At 34.3% G+C, this 22,986-nt stretch overlaps 1 protein-coding gene across 3 annotated transcripts in view; it reads right to left on the bottom strand.

Moving 5' to 3' along the window:
* Positions 1–1,837: 1,837 nt before the first annotated feature.
* Positions 1,838–22,986, bottom strand: part of LOC107141814 (intracisternal A particle-promoted polypeptide) — a 51,557-nt gene continuing 30,408 nt past the window's right edge. For all 3 annotated transcript variants that reach the window (XM_015485069.2, XM_015485068.2, XM_048815462.1), the window contains exons 5-9: positions 22,400–22,567; positions 18,642–18,779; positions 17,551–17,673; positions 15,157–15,377; positions 1,838–3,556 (exon numbers count right to left, since the gene is read on the bottom strand). In XM_015485069.2, the coding sequence (XP_015340555.1) occupies positions 3,332–3,556; positions 15,157–15,377; positions 17,551–17,673; positions 18,642–18,779; positions 22,400–22,567 (875 nt within the window). In that variant the 3' untranslated portion in view covers positions 1,838–3,331. The remainder of the gene's footprint in view (positions 3,557–15,156; positions 15,378–17,550; positions 17,674–18,641; positions 18,780–22,399; positions 22,568–22,986) is intronic.

Here is a 22,986-nt window from a genome sequence, read left to right as displayed (position 1 = left end):
GAAATTGTCAGTTAACAAATTTTACAAATTATAAGATTAATGTTGCAGTAATTCCTACTGTGAAGAGCAATAATTTTGTTTACTTTCTTATGGGTTGAATTGTGTGTTAAAGTCTTCCTAATCTCTTTAGCATGTGACTTTACTCAGAGATAGGGCTTTTACATAGGGAATAAGGTTAATCTGTAACTCAAATTCTATTCAGATTAAGGAACTTCTTTGCTTCTAAATTGCATATACACTATACTAAACTTTTCCTTAGTCTCAGTTAACTCTGTTACTTTCAACATAGGAACAAGTCATATTTTTAAGATACTTGCCTAATTTCACTTAAAAATTGCTATTTTGTAGGTGAATTAGTGTATTCTTAAAACTGATTTTTAAGAACATTCAATTAAGTACATTGGACAGTTGGGGATTTTTGTTGTTGTTTTGTTTTTTCTTTTGCAGTACTCAGTATGGAACCTAGGGCCTAGAACATGCTAGGCAAGTGCTCAACCAGTGAGCTATGTTCCTATTCCTTTATATTTTATTTTGAGACAGGGTCTTGCTAAATTGTCCAGGCTGGCCTTGAACTCATTGCTTTTTGCTTCAGCCTCCTGAATAGCTGGGATTACAGGTTATGTGCCATTATGTCTGACTTTTTTTCTCTCTCTCTTTAGTAAATTTATTGTGCTTTTTATTTATTTGTTTGCTTTTTTATTTTTACCCTCAAGATACAGTGTCACGGGGGCCGGAGTTGTGGCTCAGTGGTAGAGTGCTTTCCTAGAATGCGTGGGGCACTCGATTTGATCCCCAGCACCATATAAAAACAAATAAAATAGAGGTACTGTGTCCATCTACAACTAAATATAAATATATATGATACACATATAAATATATGTATGAAACAATGTCACAAAAGTTGCCCAGATGACTTTAAATTGTTGGCCTAAAATTATCCTTTGCATGAGCCTCTGAGAGTGGCATGTGCTACTGTGCCTGTACTAAACAGGATATTTAGAAGCATACTGAATTCAAACATTTTGAAGACTACTTTATTTTTTTTTAATATATTTTTAGTTGTAGATGGACACAATGCCTTTATTTTATTTATTTACTTTTATATGGTGCTGAGGATCGAACCCAGTGCCTCACACGTTAGGCAAGCACTCTACCACAGAGCTAAAATACAACCCTAGCCCTGAAGAAAGACTACTTTAATTGTTGCTCATAAAATGGAATTAAAACTAAATATGTAGTTCTACTCCAGTTTAGAAATCCAAAAATGTGACTGCTAAACTAATAAGTTAATACAAAGAAAATTTAAAAACCTACATACTTTATTAGTACATTCTCTTTTTTAAAAAAATCTTGTCATCATCTAGGAAACAATAAGCATGTTTTACACTTAACTATTTTCAGTGATCTTCTGGACCTGTTAAACCCCAAAACTGATTGTTTTGACATTACATTTCTGCCATGACAGTGTAAAACATCTCTCTTCATAGTGCCATTTTAGGTTGGTACTAGGCAATACTGAGAATGAAATTGTAGGAGTATTTTGTAAATCTGCTTTGAACCAGAAGGCAGATTCTCTATAACCAGAAATATTAAAGGCACATGAATTAGAGCTTTTGTAGTCTACAGATCATCTTGATACTTATTCTTTGCTATCTTACAGATTCTAAACGGGCATCTGTGAGACCGTTTAGACTCTTAGGATACCTCACAGAACAGGACACAGGCTTCTCTGTACATAAGCTTTTCCTAATACAAGAATTTTAGTTAAGTTATGAAAGAAAATATCCTTGTGGGCCAAACCAACATATTTGGAAATGAATGCTACCCAAGTCTTTAATGCTGACCAAAGTTTTTTATTTAATTAAGCTGTTGATGCTTCTAACAATAAACTAAAAGACCTTAGTAAAGAAATAGGAAATCAAATCCTTGAATTAGTTAACTTTAATGTATGCAGAACCTTTAATACATATGGCCAGTAGAAATAACTTAAAAGTGATTATCCACACACATGATAAATTTTCAGAATTGAAAATAAAACACTTCTTTAGAATGCTTCTCAAGGGAAAAGGAGAAATTTTGAGAACAAATTTTGGATGAGAAGGGCATTTTAGCTTATACTTATGAGTCATTATCTATAAAAAGTTTCACAGGTACAGGTTGAGCATTCCTTATCTGAAATGCCTGGGACCAAAAGTGTTTCAGATTTTGGAATATTTACATAGATTTTACTGGGTGAACATCCCTATCCTGAAAATCCAAAGTAAAAAATACTCCAAAATCCAAAACGTTTTGAGCATTATATTAGCATTCCAGAAGTTTCAGACTAAAGATTTCAGATTAGGGATGCTCAAGGTATACCTATAATTCAGCCTTCTCCAGGCAATAGCTTTGTAGTAAACTGAGGCTTGTCCAAGTACAAATAAAGTTCACAAAGCTTGATAATCTAATAAAAATATCTCTTCCTAAAGCCAAGCAGATAATTTTGGTGACTATCTAGAAATTAAGGAAGACATGTCTAGATGTGAAATACGATTTGCCGTGCTCCATCACCCATTACAACATCTATTTCAATCAAAGACTGTCACTAAGGACCTCCTCTTAATTCCCTACTTGCATTCTCGGAGACTCAAGACAAAAAAATGAACAAGTAAAAGTTTTTCTTAGGCTATCAACAAGCAAAACCTTACCTATTTATTAGCTACACACCCTCCTACTATACCTGCTGCCAATAAAATGTTTGGAGCTAGTAAAAATTGCCATCAAATAAAAGTAGGAACTTGTTTCACTGGCTTTTCTCTGCAGGTTAAACTATGGCCATAGGAAACCATGCTCTGCATTGATTCAAATCTTTAAACTGTCTCATGGATATTATTCCTACATAATATACAGGTTATGTTACAATTTGAATTGCATTGGAAAAATAGCCAACAAGGTTATTTCTCAGAAGCTTCTAGCAAACAATTCTACATAATATACAGGTTATGTTACAATTTGAATTGTGCTGGAAAAATAGCCAACAAGGTTATTCCTCAGAAGCTTCTAGCAAACAATTCTTACAATTAGAACAATTTTTAATTGGACAATTTGAGCGCATAAACACCAATTCTATTGTTGGTAAGTTTGGCAAGTTTGAGTTCTTTATTAATTTAGGATATATTCCATATCCTTTCTCATTCACATTTTTAGAAAAATTACTTATTAGTCACTTATCTACCCAATACATATAAAACTCAATAAAATGAAAGGGTCCTATAACCAAATAAATATTTGATTTGCAAAAGATCAGATCATACATTTTCAAAATGTTGCTTGTGTGCTTATGCCTTATGTTTCATAGTACAGCAACACCCCCTTCACAACGACTAGTGATCATGTTACCAATTTCTGTCCAGGTATCTGAATGAGGGTTGTAAACTTCAACTGAGTCCAAGGTACCTGGGGCTAAGAAATCATGGCTGGAAGAGCGGCCCCCAGAAACATACAGAAGACCATTGACTGCTACAACACACATGCCTGCTCTAGGCACTTTCATTGAGGCAACTTCAACCCACTTTTCCTGGTTAAAAGAGAAAAATATAAATGTTAGTAGTGTCAGAAAATGGTAATAGAGAACATCTCTAAAAAGTCAGATATTCTGGGCTGGGGTTGTAGCTCGGTGGTAGAGAGCTTGCCTAGCATGTGTGAAGCACTGGGTTCAATTCTCAGCACTACATAAAAATAAATAAATAAAACAATATTGATAACTAAAACAATATTAAAAAGAAGTCAGATATTCTGGTTCTTTTTAAATCTCGAACACATTTAAATCTCTAACAATCCAGGTAGATTTATTTAGAACATTTTTAAATTAATGAGTTGGCATGGACAAAATAATGAATTTAGAGGAAAATAATAGGAAACATGTCTGATTGAAAATTATGATCAGGAGGGCTGGGGTTACGGCTCAGTGGTAGAACATTTGCCTAGCATGTGTGAGGCACTGGGTTCGATTCTCAGCACCACATAAAAATAAAATAAAGAGATTGTGTCCACCTAGAACTAAAAAATAAATATTTAAAAAAATTATGATCAGGAGATTATATATAAATCATATATAGGATGAAGTTCTGAGAAACTTAAGTCTATGGAATACAACGTTACTAATGTCCTACTTCAGGGAAACTATCTATTCCAAGAAAACAGAAAAGCTAATAATAAGTAGAGAAAACAGCAAGTAGCCAGGTAATCGAAGAATAGATTATCGGTAAATAAAGCATACAATGAACTAAATTTTTTAAATCATAAAAGTGAACATTGGGGGTTGTTGGGGTTGTAGCTCAGTGATAGAGCACTTGCCTAGCATGTCTGAGGCACTGGGTTGAATCCTCAGCACCACATAAAAATAAATAAATAAAGGAATTGTGTTCATCTACAACTAAAAAAAAATTCTTTTAAGTAAACACTGATGCTAAAAATAAACTTTTTGGCAGAAATTCAATGAGGTTCTGACCTTAGTACCCAGTTTAGACAAATCAGAACTTCAATGAAATTCTGAAATACCAAAACCAGAGATAATTCTTTGAAATTGAAGGATCAGATTAAATTTGAAGGCTATGATCACCTATAACTATGGAACACATCACAAAGCTAATATAGCTTTAAAAAAATACATCTTAACAGATAGACAAATGCACAAAATACCCATAATTGATTTATATAAATTAGGATGCTTTGGGGTTATGTTTATAAGTAGAACTAACCTTTACTCTCTCACAAAGTGCCCAATGACTAGAACAAGGGATCATGAAGTTCATTCTATGTTGCTGTTGTTTTTTCCATTTCTATTTGTGTAGTAGAACAATATCTGCTCTTTATTCCAAGTGACCTCAAAATAGTTTGTAAGACTAGAAGTGTGCTTTATATAGCTTTAGGATTTGGATCTATGATGTAAGACTTTAGTAGATAGTAGCAATACAATTTCACATTAATGCATTAAAAAACCAAGATAACTCACTATTGAAAAGCACTAATTTTGGAACTAAAACCTATTTATTTCACAATCATACAGAAAAATCAGTAACAGAAAATATCCTCAAAAGATTCACTTTCTACATTACATAGATCCAAATGAGATCAATGTAAAAGGTGAAAATTATTTGAAATATCACCCAAGTTTGAAATTTATCAGAAATGAGAATCAAAATCCTTATGCTTTACAAGATATGGATGCCCCTTTTTGCCACTTCTATTCAACACTGTTACAGAATTTCTAGCAGGGAAATAAGGAAAGAAAATGAAATAAAATGCATCTAGATTTAATACAGACTTATAAAGTCAAACAATCTCTATTAGTAGATGTAGTCTTGTATATAGAAAAATCCTGAGGAATACACCCGTACACATGCGCGCGTGCACACACACGCATATAAGTCTGGTACAGCACTTGCCTAGCATGTGCAAGGCCCTTGGTTTGATCTCTATACAACAAAGCAACAAGAATAAACTAATGACCTATGAATGCAGCAAGGTTGACATCAACAAGATCAATATCCAAAAATTAACTGCATTCTACACACTTAAAATGAACATTTGAATATGAAAATAAGAAAACAATTCACTTTATAATAGCATCAAAAAGAATAAAACAGGGCTGGGGATGTGGCTCAAGCGGTAGCGCGCTCGCCTGGCGTGCGTGCGGCCCGGGTTCAATCCTCAGCACCACATACAAACAAAGATGTTGTGTCCGCCGAAAACTAAAAAATAAATATTAAAAAAAAAAAAGAATAAAACAATTTGGAATAAATCAAAACAACAAACTGCAAGGACTGAAACCTATAAAGCATTGTTGAAACAAAATGAAGATGACAAGATGACATAAATAAAAGGAAAGATCCCACGTTTATGAATTAAAACTTAATATTGGTAAGATGACAATACTGTTCCAATTGATCTCAGATTCAATGCAAGCCCTACCAAAAGAATAAAAATAAATAAAACCCAAAACAAACAACCCAACAAACTCAGCTGGCTTCTTTGCAGAAACTGACAAGCTGATTCTAAAATTCATATGAAATTCAAAGGATAATCCAATTTTTAAAAGAGATCAGGCAGATTCACACTTTCTGATTTTAAAAGTTATTGCATTGCTGCAGTAGTTAAGACAGTGTAGTACAGGCATAAGGGTAGACATGTAGATAAATGAAGAGAATTTAAATCCCCCAATTTAACCCTCAGATATATGATCAATCAATTTTCTTTTTTTAAAATAATTATTTTAGTTGTAGTTGGACACAGTACCTTTATTTTATTTGTTTTTATTTTTATGTGGTGCCAGGGATCGAACCCAGTGCCTCATGCATGCTAGGCAAGTGCTCTACCACTGAGCCACAACCTGGGCCAACAATTTTTAACATAGACACCATGACAATTCAATGGAGATAGAATAATCTTTTCAATAAATGGTATTGGGGGCTGGAGCTTTGGCTCAAGCGGTAGTGCCCTCGCCTGGCATGCTTGCGGCCCGGGTTCGATCCTCAGCACCACATACAAAGATGTTGTGTCCGCCAAGAACTAAAAAATAAATATTAAAAACTCACTCTCTCTCTCTCTCTCTCTCTCTCTCTCTCTCTCTTAAAAAATTGGGACAATTGCCCAAAGGTAAAGGAATAAAGGTGAACCCCTACTTCACACTATATATGAAAATTAAATCAAAGACTTAAATACAAGAGTTTAAACTATGAAACTCTTAGAAAAAACATAGATGTAAATTTTCATGACCTTAAATTAAGCAATGTTTTTTTTTTCAGTTACAACACCAAATGAACAAGTAACAAAAGAAAAAAAAAAACACATTGGATATCAAAGTGTGAACTTGTGGTTCTTTTTTTTTTAATATTTTATTTTTTAGTTGTAGTTGGACAATACCTTTATTTTATTTATTTATTTTTATGTGGTGCTGAGGATCGAACTCAGGGTCTTGCATGAGCTAGGCGAGCACTCAGCTCCAGCCCTGAACTTGTAGTTCTAAAAATACAATTAAGAAAGTAAAGACTGGGTTGGGGTTATGGCTCAGTAATAATATACTCGTCTGGCATGTGTGAGGCACTGGGTTCAATCCTCAGCACCACATAAAAATAAATTAATTAATTAATTAAAGTTATAAAAAATAAAAGAAAACCCTTAGAATGACAGAATTAAAAAAAAATAGTTGTAGATAGACGGAATACCTTTATTTTATTTACTTATTTATATGTGGTGCTGAGGCTCCACATATACACATGCTAGGCAAATAATCTACCAACTGTAGCCCCAAGATAATTTTTTTTTTCAAATCATATATCTGGCAAAGGACTTGCATCTAGACTATATAAGGAACTCTTACAACTCCATAATAAAAAGATAAATAATCCAATTTTAAAATGGACAAATTAAGTAGATATTTCTTCAAAGAAGATATAATAATTACCAATAAACACATGAAAAGCTGTTTCAATTTTAAAATGAAATACAAATTCACCCCTAATTGGAGAGCTATTAAAAAAAAAAAGCCTTGGATATGGAGTTACTGGAATCATTATATACTGTTTGTGATTTTATAAAATAGTGAAGTCACTTCAGAAAACACTCTGGCAGTACCTAAGAAGGTTAAAGACATTTACCACATGAACCAGCAATTCTACTCCTAAGTATATACACAAAAGCAGTGAAAATATGTCCACATAAACATGTTTGAACCTGAACTTTCACAGCAGCATTGTTCATAACAGCCAAAAAGTAGACACAATCAAAATGCTGAATTACTTCCCAATAAAGCTGTTAAATGCCAGGCATAGTGGCACACACCTATAATCCCAGCAGCTTGGGAGGATGGGGCAGGAAGACCAAGAGTTCAAAGCCAGCCTCAGCAATTTAGCAAGGCCCTAAGCAATTCAGTGAGACCCTGTCTCTAAATAAAATATGAAAAAGGGCTAGGTATGTGGCTCAGTGATTAAATTGTTGTGGGTTCAATCCCCAGTACCAAAAACATAAAAAAATTTAAAGAATGAAGTAAAAATTAGTTTTCCATGGAAATTAATTTGGACATGTTTGATAAAATTTATCATGTCTGAAAGTGAAAATCCTTCCTGTGTCCTTTTGATATATTCCCATCATTCAAGTCTAAGGCATAACACATCTTGTACTTCAGTATCTTAGCAGTTAAAGTTTTATAATGTAATTGTCTATTTATTTCTCCATATTCCCCACTACAATGTATCTTCCTTGAGAGCAGGGTCATATATGTTTAGTTTGTTCTTCTTTCTGGGCATAGTGCCTGATTCCTATTTACATACTGTGAAATCTGTAAGTATTTCTGATGGATAAATGAACCAATGAACAAATACTTGATAGAATAGTGAACCAAAGCTGACACACCCAACCTTTTCCTGTCTTTTTCTTCTTTTCCCTTCTAGCACAATTGAGTCAACTCAGTAACTGAGAGCATGAGGGAACATGGAAGAGCTCACATGGACAGTGATGGGATAGGTAATGCATGGAGGTGACAAGTAGAGAAGACAGTGAGTATGCTAGGGAGATTGGTTTCATCTAGCAAGTAAGTAAATTGAATGAACAAATAAGTAAATATATTGATAGTAATAGGAGTCAAGTTTTTAGTCAACAAGGAAGATAGTATGTAAATATGGAAAGGAGAAAGGGCTGAAAAAAACTTGAAGTGTTGTACTGGAATTGAAGCTGTCACATGAACTTATGGTTTTATTTTTTTTTAATTTTTTAAAAATATTTTTATTTTTTAGTTATAGTTAGACAAAATACCTTTATTTTATTTATTTATTTTTATGTGGTGCTGAGGATTGAACCCAGGGCCTCGCACTTACTAGGCAAGTGCTCTACCTCTGAGCCACAACTCTAGCCCCTGAACTTATGGTTTTAAAATACAAATGTTGGGCTGGGATTGTGGCTTAGCGGTGGAGCGCTCCCCTAGCACGGGTGGGACCCGGGTTCGATCCTCAGCACCATATAAAAAAATAAAAAGGCATTTGTTGTGTCCATCTACACCTAAAAAATATTTTTTAAAAATAATAGGGCTGAGGATGTGGCTCAAGCGGTAGCGCGCTCGCCTGGCATGCGGTGCGGTCTGGGTTCACTCCTCAACACCACATACAAAAAAAAAACACAAAGATGTTGTGTCCGCCAAAAACTAAAAAAAAAAAAAAAAAAATATTAAAAAATTCTCTCTCAGGGCTGGGGATGTGGCTCAAGCGGTAGCGCGCTTGCCTGGCATGCGTGCGGCCTGGGTTCGATCCTCAGCACCACATACAAACAAAGATGTTGTGTCTGCCGAAAACTAAAAAATAAAATATTAAAAAAATTAAAAAAAAATTCTCTCTCTCTCTCACTCTCTGTTTAAAATAAAAATAAAAATAATAAAATACAAATGCACAAATATATTCAGAGTTATGGAATAATATATGTGAGAATACATACACACATATACATACATATAATTCTTAGCTATGTTTACTCAGTGCCTAGGAGGAACTCCTCAGGAGCAGTTAGGAACTGAAATCTGAATTCTAAATACTGTTCTTCACTAAGAGGAGCTATGACTTCTGATTCTAGGGCTAGAACAGAAAAAGCATAGACGGACTTAAAAGGTTTTATTTTGACAGAAAGTAAAGAAATGCTCAATGAATAATGGGAATATATCAAAAGGACACAGGAAGGATTTCCAATTTCAGACATGATAAATTTTATCAAACATGTCCTCCTGCCATTAAGACCTAGAAAATTGGACAAAACAAATGAAACAGTGCTTTGACATTAGATAACAGGTAATATAAACCTGTGATCCCTGAGAAAAAGGAACAAACAAGGCAGTTTTCATGTCTAGGGATGCTTTCTTAATAGTAGTACAAGTAGGGGATCCCAAGTGAAGCCTGAAAGTCAGCTAGTTTAGGAGACAGAGATCAGTTTTGGAGAGGCTGAAGTACCAGATATTTGCAAGTAACAGTGCCAGAGGATAGAAGTCCCCTAAAGTCTTGGGCTAAATACCACTCATTGGTAAATGGCTAAGGTAAGACTTCATGAGAATAAGCAAAAACAACTAATGGCAGGAGTTGTGGCTGAACAATTCTCAGACCTCACACAAGGCTGCGTGATATTGCAGTTCTGAATAGCCAAAGTGAAGAGAGCACTTGGGGCATTCAATAGAGGCCCAAGAAGGGTTATGCTTTAGTAGTAAGGATAGACTAACCTGAAGGATAGGCTATGCTAGACCTTCCCTATGAAGTTTAAGAACAAGTCTCAAAAGGACTGATACGTTTTGCAAATAATTAAACTGTGTACTGAAACTAAACTCAAAACTAACAGAAGAAAACAAAATCCAAACACTCAGCAACATAACATTCACAATGTCCAGCATCCAATCAAAAGTTACCAGATGTGTAGTAGCATCTGTAACTCAAACCAGGAAGAAAAACAATCAATGGATACTCCAAAATTACAGAGATAATGAAGTTAGCAGATAAGGATTTTGAAACAGGTATTAAAGGGCTAGGGTTTTAGCTCAGTGGTAGAGCAGCTTGCCTACCATGTGTAGACACTGAGTTCAATTCTCAGCATCGCATATAAATAAATGAAAAAAAATAAAGGTCCATCAACATCTAAAAAATAAAAATAAAAGAAAAATAAACCCAGGTATTAATATGTTCTAGGAACTATAGGAAAACACCAATATGATGAAGAGAAAGTAAAAAATCTTCTAGAGCTGAAAAATATAATATCTGAAATAAAATAATCTGTAGATATGATTTGACATTGCAGAAGATTAATAAACTTGAAGATAGAAGAGAAGAGGGCTGGGGATGTGGCTCAAGCGGTAGCGCACTCGCCTGGCATGCGTGCGGCCCAGGTTGGATCCTCAGCACCACATACAAACAAAGATGTTGTGTCCGCCAAGAACTAAAAAATAAATATTAAAAAATTTAATTTTAAAAAAAAGATAGAAGAAATGATCCAGGCTAAAGCAGAGAGAAAAATTACTGGGAAAAAATTAACAGAAGTTCAGTGACTAGAGGACAATATCAAGTATCAAGTAGTTTTATAAAGATATAAATGGAATCATAGAAAGAGGGTTGGAGAATATTTGAAGAAATAAGACAGAAAGCATTCTGATTTAATGAAAGCTATAATCCCATAATTTGAGAAATTTAATGACTTCCAAGCAAGTCAAACATCAAACTCTAAAAGTCACATCATGGGATGGGGTTGGGGCTCAGTGGCAGAGCACTTGCCTTGCATTCGTGAGGCACTGGGTTTGATCCTCAACACCACATGAAAATAAACAAATAAAAATAAAGGTATTCTGTCCATCTACAACTACAAAAAAAAAATCTAAAAGTCTAAAAGTCATAATTAAGTTACTGAAAACCCATAACAAAAAGAGAATCTTAAAAGCTGCCAACAAAAAAAGACACATTACATGTTGGGGAGCAAAGACAAAAATCAATACTGACATCCTATTAGAAACAATGCAAGAAGAAATTAAACATCATTTTCAAGGTGCTAAAAGAAAAAAAAAATCTACTGCATCCTGGGAACAAATTTTTACTCCTCACACTTCAGATAGAGCCCTAATATCCAGAGTATACAAAGAACTCAAAAAAATTAAACAATAAGAAAACAAATAACCCAATCAACAAATGGGCCAAGGACCTGAACAGACACTTCTCAGAGGAGGACATACAATCAATCAACAAGTACATGAAAAAATGCTCACCAGAGAAATGCAAAGCAAAACCACCCTAAGATACCTTCTCACTCCAGTAAGATTAGCAGCCATTATGAAGTCAAACAACAACAAGTGCTGGCGAGGATGTGGGGAAAAGGGTACACTTGTACATTGCTGGTGGGACTGCAAATTGGTACGGCCAATTTGGAAAGCAGTATGGAGATTCCTGGGAAAGCTAGGAATGGAACCACCATTTGACCCAGCTATTCCCCTTCTTGGACTATTCCCTGAAGACCTTAAAAGAGCGTACTATAGGGATACTGCTACATCGATGTTCATAGCAACACAATTCACAATAGCTAGACTGTGGAACCAACCTAGATGCCCTTCAATAGATGAATGGATAAAAAAAATGTGGCATTTATACATAATTACTCAGCACTAAAAAATGACAAAATCATGGCATTTGCAGGGAAATGGATGGCATTAGAGCAGATTATGCTAAGTGAAGCTAGCTAATCCCTAAAAAACAAATGCCAAATGTCTTCTTTGATATAAGGAGAGCAACTAAGAACACAGCAGGGAGGAAGAGCATGAGAAAAAGATTAACATTAAACAGGGATGAGAGGTGGGAGGGAAAGGGAGAGAGAAGGGGAAATTGCATGGAAATGGAAGGAGACCCTCATTGTTATACAAAATTACATATAAGAGGAAGTGAGGGGAAAGGGAAAAATAAACAAGGGAGAGAAATGAATTACAGTAGATGGGGTAGAGAGAGAAGATGGGAGGGCAGGGGAGGGGAGGGGGGATAGTAGAGGATAGGAAAGGCAGCAGAATACAACAGTCACTAGTATGGCACTATATAAAAACGTGGATGTGTAACCGATGTGATTCTGCAATTTGTATATGGGGTAAAAATGGGAGTTCATAACCCACTTGAATCAAATGTATGAAATATGATATGTCAAGAGCTTTGTAATGTTTTGAACAACCAATAATAAAAAAAAATCTACTCAACAAAGTATTTTTCTAAAATAAAGGCAAAAAGAAAGAAAGAAAGAAAGAAAGAAAGAAAGAAAGAAAGAAAGAAAGAAAGAAAGAAAGAAAGAAAGAAAGAAAGAAAACAGGGAGAGGGAAAAAAAGGTCAGAAAACAAAAGCTAAGAGAATTTGCTGTCAGAGACTGCACTAAAGAAGTTATTCAAAGAAGTTCTTGGGCCGGGGATAAAGCTCAGTAGTGGTAGAGTACTTGCCTAGCATTCTTGAGGCCCTGGGTTCAATCCCCAATCCTGCAAAATTTTCCCTAAAACTAAGGGAAAATGAAACAAGGTAGAAATCAATTCTTTAAAAGAATGAACAGAACTTGAATTTATAATTATATGGATAATTATAAAAGACTCATTAAAATTTTGAATTGTTTAAAATGTATCATGGGATTTACAATACATAGACATCAAATGTATAAGAATAGCACAAAGGATGGGAGGTGGAAATGAAAGTATATTTTAGTAAGATTTTTATATTATAAGTGGAATGTTATCATTTGAAGGTAGATTTGATACATTAAAAATATATATGTAGAAAAAAAAATACATATATATATATATGTGGGGCTGGGAATATATAGCTCAGGGGTGGAACACTTGCCTAGCATGAGCAAGGCCCTGGATTCAATTCCTAGTACCTAATAATAATAATAATAATAACAACAACAACAACAATAATAATATAAACACTAAAGTATTCATTAAAGAAAAAAAGTGAAGGGACAATAATAATATAAACACTAAAGTATTCATTAAAGAAAAAAAGTGAAGGGGTGGGGTTGTGGCTAAGTTGCAGAGCACTTGCCTAGCATGTGTGAAGCACTGGGTTTGATCCTCAGCACCACATAAAAAAAAATAAATAAACAAAATAAAGTAAAAAAAAAAAAAAAGGAAAAAGAAAGTGAAAAGATGTAAATAACTAAACAATAAAAGAGGTAAAAATGAAATACTAAAATAATCAACATAAAGACAAAAAGAGGACAAAAAGAATCCAAAGACAAATTATATAAACAAAAATGGAAGTCTAAAACCTAACTATACTATACCTGTAATTACATTATAAAAGCATAAACTCTAAAAACTATATAAAAGTCAGAGATGATTAGTGGACTTTGGTGGTATGTGTTTGCAGGCCCAGCTACTCCGCAGGCTGAGGCGGAAAGATCACTTGAGCCCATGTGTTCAAGACCCATGTGGGAAATACAATGAGACCCTATCTTTAAAAAAACAATAATTAAAATCCAAATAAAAGTCAGAGATTGCCCATCTCTATTTAAAAAGAGGCCACAACTATATGTTGTCTGCAGTTTATAAAAACACAGACTAAAAATAGGAGGGGAAGTTTGTGCTTAGCATGCGTGAGACGCATGCATGCATAAATGAATGATGAGTGAATGAAGAGGTAAAGGAAAAGATAAACCATGCAAACATTCATCAAAAGAAAGCTTAGCTGCATTAATGGCTATATTAATATTGGGCGGAGTAGACTTTGGCATAAATATAGAAACATTTTATGACCAGAAATATATCAATTCACCAAGAAGATATAATAATCTCAATGTGTACATATCTACCAACAGAGTTTCAAAATATGTAAGGAAACATCTGACAGAAATGAAAAGAAAAACAGACAAATCCACAAATACTGATGGAGATTTCAATGTCCCTTTCTTGCTAACTGACAGAATGGTTGGACAAATCAGCCAGACTGGGGAAGACTTAATAACACTAAAAACTTAACTTTACCTAATCGACATTGGAACTCTACACCCAACAATGGCAGAATACAAAATATGTTCTCTGATCAAAATGAAATTAAGTGAGAAATAAATAACAAAAATGTAACTGAAAGATCCCTACATATTTGTAAATTTGATAACACATTTCTCTTTTCCTTTTTTTTTTGGTGCTGGGATTGAATTCAGAGTCTCACACACTTTATCCCTGAACTATACCCTCAACCCAATAACATACTTCCCATTGGTCAAAAGAAGAAATTACCAGGAAAATTACGAAATATTTCAAGATGAATACTAATTAAATACAATATATCAAAATATGTGGAATGAAGTTAAAGCAGTGCTTGAAAAAACATAATTTTAAAGGCTCATATTATAGAAAAAGAAAGATCAATCATCTCTGCTTCTACTTTAAGAATCTAGAAAAAGAAGGGGAAAATCCAAATAAATCAGAGGAAGGAAAAAAAATAAGAACAGAAATCAAGGAAACAAAAAATGAAAATCAATAGAAAACAAATTAATGATACCAAAAGTTGATCTTTGAAAAGAAAAAAGATATAAATAATCAAACTCATGAATGGAATAGAGCACATCATTACAGATCTTATGGACATTTAAAAAATAAAATAAAACCAGATTCTAAACATTTGAAATCATCCAACCTACCTCTTCAAAGGAATATTTTTCTACAGTATGAAGAGCATCTTGTGTCTCATTCCACCCTCCAATAGAATAGATGCAGTCATTGAGGGCAGCTACCCCAAGATAGGCTCTCCTGGTTCCCATTGGAGGAAGTGGAGACCAACGCTTAGAAAGTGGATCATAAACTTCAAAAGAACGAAGCTCTATTCCTTCATTGCTGATTCCCCCAATTACATAAATTAAACCTGGAAATGAAATGGTTTTGCTCAGATGCTATAGAAAATAAGATAAAATGATGAAAAGTCATAGTTGTGATCTATTTGCTATGCCAATACTATATTTCATTCCAGAGTTTACAATATTATTTAAAAGAAAAAAATCAAGGGGCTGTGTCTGTGGCTGAGGTAGCGCACCTGCCTGGCATGTATGAGACCCTGGGTTCGATTGTCAGCACCACATATAAATAGATGTCTAGCAACAACTAAAAAAAGTTAAAAAAGAAAAAATCAACTTCAGTCTAGATTATCACTTCTCACATTTAAGCATGTTACAAAAAATTAGGGATATAATTTAAAGTGACATTGAATCTTGAAGAACCCAATGATATTATAGCAAAATAATTTGTCAGACAAGGATTTTCTATCTCATTGTCTGCTTGGTGATCTCAGGTTCCAGATCCAGTGCTACTACCCATAAATAAAAAAGGAAAGGGACATGGAACATCCCCCTGCAAATGGCATGCTGGGAATGACACTGTCTTCTTCAGCAAAAACCTACCTGTTGCTCAGATGGACATAAAATAGAGACTTTAATTTGGAATAGTTACATATCTAGGTAGCAGGATTAATTACTAAAGTACAATAGAATAAATTTATAGAGCTGCTCATTAAATTGACTTAAAACTAATGGTTCTGACAATCCAAAATTATTTTTGAGTTATTAATCTTATTTCTCATGATCTAAACTGAGAAGCTATAAATTATAAAAGAGTGAAATCTTAAGAAACACAGAGTGAACGTTAGTAAACTTTTAGCTCCAGTTTTGCCAGTAATGACTGATGAGAAAAGACAACTCACAACTTTGCTCATCTTCATCTTCCTTATCTATAAATTAAAAGAGTTTATGTAGACATAATTTATAAGATCCCTCTCTAGCTCTATAATTTTAGATGGGAAGATAAAAAATATTAAATAAAAAATAATTAGAGAATACTATGATGTTAAACAATAAAATATAGTCCGATCATATAATTTGAACATTTAAATGCTGGTGGAAATCAGAAAAGGTACAATATCCACAAAGCATAAAGAACTTGAATTGGAAACTATAGGCTGAGCTATTATACAACAATAGGAAAATTGCTTCCTGCTCCACAGATACATATAATTTGCTCTCTAACCCTAAACAGAATTGGGTTCTATTTGTCAGTGCTTGCTATCTACTTCTTAGAGTAGATAAAATAATGTCCATGCACCAAAGAAGTCTGTAGGTAGAACATGAGAACTGTTCTTTGTTTGTTTGTTTGTTTTTTGTTGTTGTTGTTCATTTATTTTTTGGTACCAGGGATTTAATTCAGGGGCACTTTACCACTAATCCATATCCCCAACCTTTTTTTTTTTTTTTTTTTAATTTTGAAACAGGTCTCCATAAGTTACTAAGGCTGACCTCCAACTTGCAACCCTCCTGCTTTAGCCTCTGGCTAAAGGCGTCCACCACTGTGTGGGCTACAGTGAAAACTGCTTTTGATGCTATCTCCCTAACTTTAAAAAACTAACTCAGGTGTTCATGGGAGAAAATGACAATAATGGATTACATTTGAAATGCATAATCAGGTATGTCTGCCTACCTGGAATTTTTTTTTAATATTTATTTTTTAGGTGTAGATGGACACAACACAATGCCTTTATTTTCATGTGGTGCTGAGGATCGAACCCGGGTCCCCCCGTGCTAGGCGAGTGCTCTACTGCTGAGCCACAATCCCAGTCCCTACCTGGATATTTTTATCTAGCTTTGTTTATTACAGAAAAAAATCAATTGTTTTGGCAATACAGAAATAAAGATTAATAATATGAGGAAAAAGATTTATACTTCTAGTGTCAATCATTTAATACTAACAGACCCAAAATATATCATTGTGAAGATAAAGCCCCGAACTCACATAATATAAATACATGTGTATGTATATACACAGATACACACACACACACACACACACAAACACACATACTTCCACATATATCTTGTGGAAAAATGGTTTATAAAGTTATTACCTTGGGGCTGGGGTTGTGGCTCAGTGTTAGAGCACTCGCCTAGCACATGCAGGGGCACTGGGTTTGATCCTCACCACCACATAAAAATAAAATAAAGGTATTGTGTCCAACTACAACTAAAAAACAAACAAACAAAGAAAGTTATTACCTTGCATTTCACAGCACCCAAAGTAGTATCGTGATACAGCCATGTTGCCAACTACTTCCCATTTATTTTCATCAGGATCAAATCGTTCAATGGTGTTACCTATCTCAGCTCCAACCCATCCACCTGCAATCAAATAGAAAAATGTTTACTTTTGGGATAAAGGAAACTTATCTATGACAAAGACTTTAGAAAACATCTAACTACTTCATGTTATGGATGAGTATTACATGAACCAGAGAGGTAATTTGTCCAAGATGACATGAAGTTAGAAAATGATCAAAAGCAAAACTTGGGTCTTTCACTAGGCAGAAAACAAAGCAAAAAGTTCAACATATTGCAAAGGAAACAAGGTATTTTTCAAAGTGACCTTGTGAAATGATTTCTACAAATTCAGAATGGTTATACTAATCAAGATCAGTTCTAAACCTAATCAGAGTATACTACCTATTTAGTGTGATTTTAGGAACTTCAAAGAGGCCCTCATCCCAATAGCATTTTCTTATCATTCTCCAACTCTTGAAATTGAAAATGTTTTTTTTTTCCTGTTATTTGAAGTATAATTGCAAAATGAAAGTACTTATGGGAGTGATAAAATATAATGGACTAAATTCACATTCAGATAACTGATATCTTTTCCAGAATAGGTTTTAATGGTGAGGTATGGGAAGAACATGAGTTCCACACAGTGAGTTAAAGAGAAAATGACAAAAAAAAAAGCGGGGGGAGACTACCATTCAGAGTGCTAGAAATGTTATATACTTAATCAAAATCATGAGATTTAGCCAGTCAGCTAGAGTGTTTCTTTGGATAGCTCATCTATATTTTAGCACTATCTCCTTTTAAAACTTCATACTTAAAGAGAATAAAAAAGAAAAGTCAAAAGAAGTGATAATAGAGAAGCCCTGTAAAAACATAACAAAACAAAACCCCATACTTGACAATATTCTTCAAGTAATACAAATTTGAGAATAGGAATTAATAGTTTTGAAAAGATACACATTTTTTATTGGAGAGAAGGAACATCTATAAAGTAATCAGAACCTAAGAATTCAAATAATATTGGTTATTCTTAAACTGAACAGCATAATTACCTAAAGCATAGATAGCCCCGTAACACACACACACTCCCAAGCCACAGCGGGGGTGATTCATTGAAGCTACAGTTGTCCACTGTTTAGTAACTGGATCATAGCATTCAGTACAGTCAAAAATCATTGAATCCTTTTCACCTGGTTTAAATAAGAGACACACAACAAAAGATTTAGTAATGCTAAACCACAGAACCATAATACAATACTCAATAACATTCTGTTTTAGACAATTCAACTGTTATGTGATTTTAAAATATCATTAAATTCATTTGCTCAGCAAGCATTATTTTGAATCTACAGAACTGTCATTTAAGCCTATTTATGAAATAAAGGCAATTTTCCTATTATTTATTTCTAATTCTACCACTCAAACAATCCATGTAATTTGAGGGGTAGGTATAGAAATTGAACTCAGAGGTACTTTCTCTGAGCTATATCCCGGGTCCTTTTAATTTTTTATTTTGAGACAAAGTCTCACTAAGTTGCAGATCCTGGCCTGGAAATTGTGATCCTCCTTCTTCAGCCTCCTAAGTGGCTGGGATTACAGATATGCACCACCAGACCCAGCTAATCCATGCAATTTCAGAGGACACAATTTGTATTTTAACATTACTATATTTTTTCAAGTATTAGTTTGGGTAGCTGGTCTTGGTACAATTTGTGGCTTAATGTAACCATAATCCTATGTAGCAACAAACAGAAAAAGAAAAATTTAAAAAACATACTACTTAAAATAGTATTTTAAAACACATTCTAAAAATTTGTCTAGGGGGATGGGGTTGTAGCTCAGTGGCAGAGTGCTCACCTAGCATGTGTGAGGCACTGGGTTCGATCCTCAGAACCACATAAAAAAAAATAAAATAAAATAAAGGTATTGTGTCCCTACACAACTAAAAATATTAAAAGAAAAAAAAAGGTAAATCGGGGAGATGGAGGTGTTGCTCAGAGTTACAGCATGTGCTAAGTGAACATAAGCCCTGGATTTAATCCCCACCACCACAAAAATAAATTAATAAACGAAAATTAAAAAATTTTAAATTAAGGCACACCTAAATAAATAAAGAAATGTATTATGTTCATGAATTATATGTCAATGTAAACATGATAATTATGCTTACTGAACATAACTGCTAGTTGAGAACCTAATATATGCCAGATAAAGAAAAGCTCAAAAAATTGTTCTTGGTTAAGAACATCACAACCACCTGAGCTGACAAGAATCAATTAGCAAATACTATAAGGCTAAATAGTGAAGTTCTACATAATCACACTGTCAAGTGCTCTGGGAGTCCTGGGAAGATAACCATATTCTGATCCTCTGAATTCACTCAGGATGGAGACAAAGAATATTTATTGCTGATGAACTTTTTTTTTTTTTGGTACCAGAGATTGAACCCAGGGGTGCTTAACCACTAAGCAACATCCTCAGCCCTTTTTTTTAATTATTAATTTATTTTTATTTAGAGACAGGGTCTCACTGATTTGCTTAGGGTCTCACTAAGTTACTGAAGCTTGCTTTGAATTCACAATCCTCGTGCCTCAGTGTCCTGAGTCATTGGCATTATAAGCATGAACCACTGCATCCAGCTAATGGACTTCTTACCTATGTTTAAAAAAACACAAAAGCAAGCCAGGAACAGTGGTGCACACCTGTAATCCCAGCAGCTGTCAGAGAGTTCAAAACCTGCCTCAACAAATTAGGGAGGCCCTACGCAACTCAGTGAGACCCTGTCTCTAAATAAAATTCAAAAAAATTACATGGATTGTTTGAGTGGTAGAATTAGAAATAGATAATAGGAATGTGGCTCAGTGGGTAAGCACCCCTGAATTTAATCCCCAGAACCAAAAAAAAAGAAAAAAAACCACAAAAACAAAATCATGATCAGAGGTCCAGTTTCTAAATAAACACATTGTTTTTTTCTAACTGGTAGAATAATAGTACAAATTTTACAAACAGAGGTCATGCACTATTTCTCAAACATGAGTTCTATAATAAGAGCAAATTTATCATTCTGTTTAAAAGAATGGGGCTGGGGATGTGGCTCAAGCGGTAGCGTTTTCGCCTCGCATGCATGCGGCCCAGGTTCGATCCTCAGCACCACATACAAACAGAGATGTTGTGTCCGCCAAAAACTAAAAAATAAATATTTAAAAAAAAATTCTTTCTTTCTAAAAAAAAAATAAATAAATAAAAGAATGAATATTTGAGTAAGTTTTACATCTTCTTTCTTTTACAACTGAGAAAACTAAAACAATTAAACTAGAACTCAGGTAACTTTTCCAAGAAAAAGGCAAGAGGGACAGTGCAGTTAAACATGAGGGGAAGATGGGCTGGGGATGTGGCTCAAGCGGTAGCACACTCGCCTGGCATGCATGGGGCGCTGGGTTCGATCCTCAACACCACATAAAAATAAATAAATAAATAAATAAATATATTATGTCAAAGAAAACGGACCCCCACCAAAAAAAACAACCACATGAAGGGAAGAATGGTAGGAGTGAGATTTAAGAGATTGAGAGCTAGACAGAAACCAGATATTATGTAGGGCCCTTGAAGGATATTATAGATTGGTTTTGATCTTAAGAGTAAACAGGAAAGGGCACAGTAGCCCATGCCTGGTAATCCCAGCAACTTGGGTGGTGGAGAAAGCAAGTTCAAGGCTAGTCTGGGCAACATAAGAAAAACTGTCTCAAAATAAAATAAAAGAATGTGATGGACATTATTATCCTAGGTACATGTATGACTACACATATGGTGCAATGCTACATCATGTACAGAGAAATGAAGAGTTGTACTGCAATTGTGTACAATGAATCAAAATGCATTCTGTTGTCATATATACCTAATTAAAATAAATAAATAAACTTATAAAAAAAATAAAAAGGGATAGGGATGTACTCAGTTGTAGAATGCTCCTGGGTTCAATTCCAGTACTGGGGGGCCTGGGGTGGGGAAGTGAACAGGAAGCCATTTCAGAGTATGGCAATGACATGATCAGACCTGAATGTTAGAAGAACATCATAGGCCATAATGTATAGAATAGATTTAGAGAAACAAAAATAGAATCAGGAAAACTAAGGTATTATACTATACTAATGAAGAAGGTATACCTTTCTATATTTTGGAGAATTAAATAGGGGTTATAAAAGAAAGAATGGTATCAAGTATGACTGAAGTTTTGTCCTAAGTCACTAAGTAAATCATGGTTACAATTTATAGATGGCAAACCCTGGGAAAGAAACAGACTTAAGACCTGAGGAAATCAGAGTTTAGTTTAGACAAGTTAAGTCTGAAGTGCACATTAGACATATAAGTAAAGTTCAAATAGATGGCTTATTACATTTTGTTCATAAAATACGTGGCTTATTACATTTTATAAACAACCTTTTTTTTTTTTATTAAAACCAAACCTAAGTATTCTGTTTTGTTAAAAAATCACAGGATCTGTCTGATATGAATCATTCAACAACTTCTGTTTTCTTTCTTTGATCAATTCAATAAAAAAATATTTGGGGGCTGGTGAATATAGCTCAGTAGGTAGAGTGCTTGCCTCACATGCATAAGGGTTCGATCCTGAGCACCACACAAAAAAAATTTTTTATAGAGTGTAACTATATCTATGTATATCACATAGCACCTAGCATTTATATATAAGACATATAAGAATGCAGTGAACTAGGGGCTGAGGAGAGAGGATAGTACCAAAAAAATGTAGCCAACTAGATTAATAAGTGAAATAAGGCATTTTTATTATTACCTCCAATAGCATAGACCATCCCTCCCAGAACTGCGACTCCCAGTCCACATCGAGCTTGATGAAGTGAAGACACAGTGGTCCAGTACTGGCTAAAAGTGTCAAAACGTTCTACACAGCTGAGAGCTCTGCTATCACTCCAGCGCCCCCCCTGCAACCGCGTATATCCACCTAAACAAAAGAAAAAAAGGAAGTAAACAGAAAATCCTTTACTACTCAATATGAGAATAACAGTAATGAGGAAAATTTAGCCATCTACCTCTAAACATTTATTATAACTATTGTATACCAAGAAATAAATGCATTATTTATGTTGCCATATATAAAAAATAACATACAAATATATTATTCTTAAATGTGCCAAGCCCTGAAAGACTATGGCTTAAATGCAAGGAGAAGGTCTGATGATACAGTCTGATGATAACAGAATGTTAGATAAAATGTAAATCTAGGGTCTGAGTTGTGGCTCAGTGGTAGAGCACTCACCTAGCACATGAGAGGCCCTGGGTTTGATCCTCAGCGCCATATAAAAATAAATAAATAAAATAAAGGTATTGTGTCCGACTACAACTAAAAAATAAATATTAAAT

The sequence above is a fragment of the Marmota marmota genome, unplaced genomic scaffold (assembly GCF_001458135.2).
Source record: "Marmota marmota marmota unplaced genomic scaffold, marMar, whole genome shotgun sequence".
Classification (NCBI taxonomy): Eukaryota; Metazoa; Chordata; class Mammalia; order Rodentia; family Sciuridae; genus Marmota; species Marmota marmota.
The sequence above is the reverse complement of the archived record's forward strand: the minus strand, read 5'-3'. Positions and strand labels throughout refer to the sequence as shown.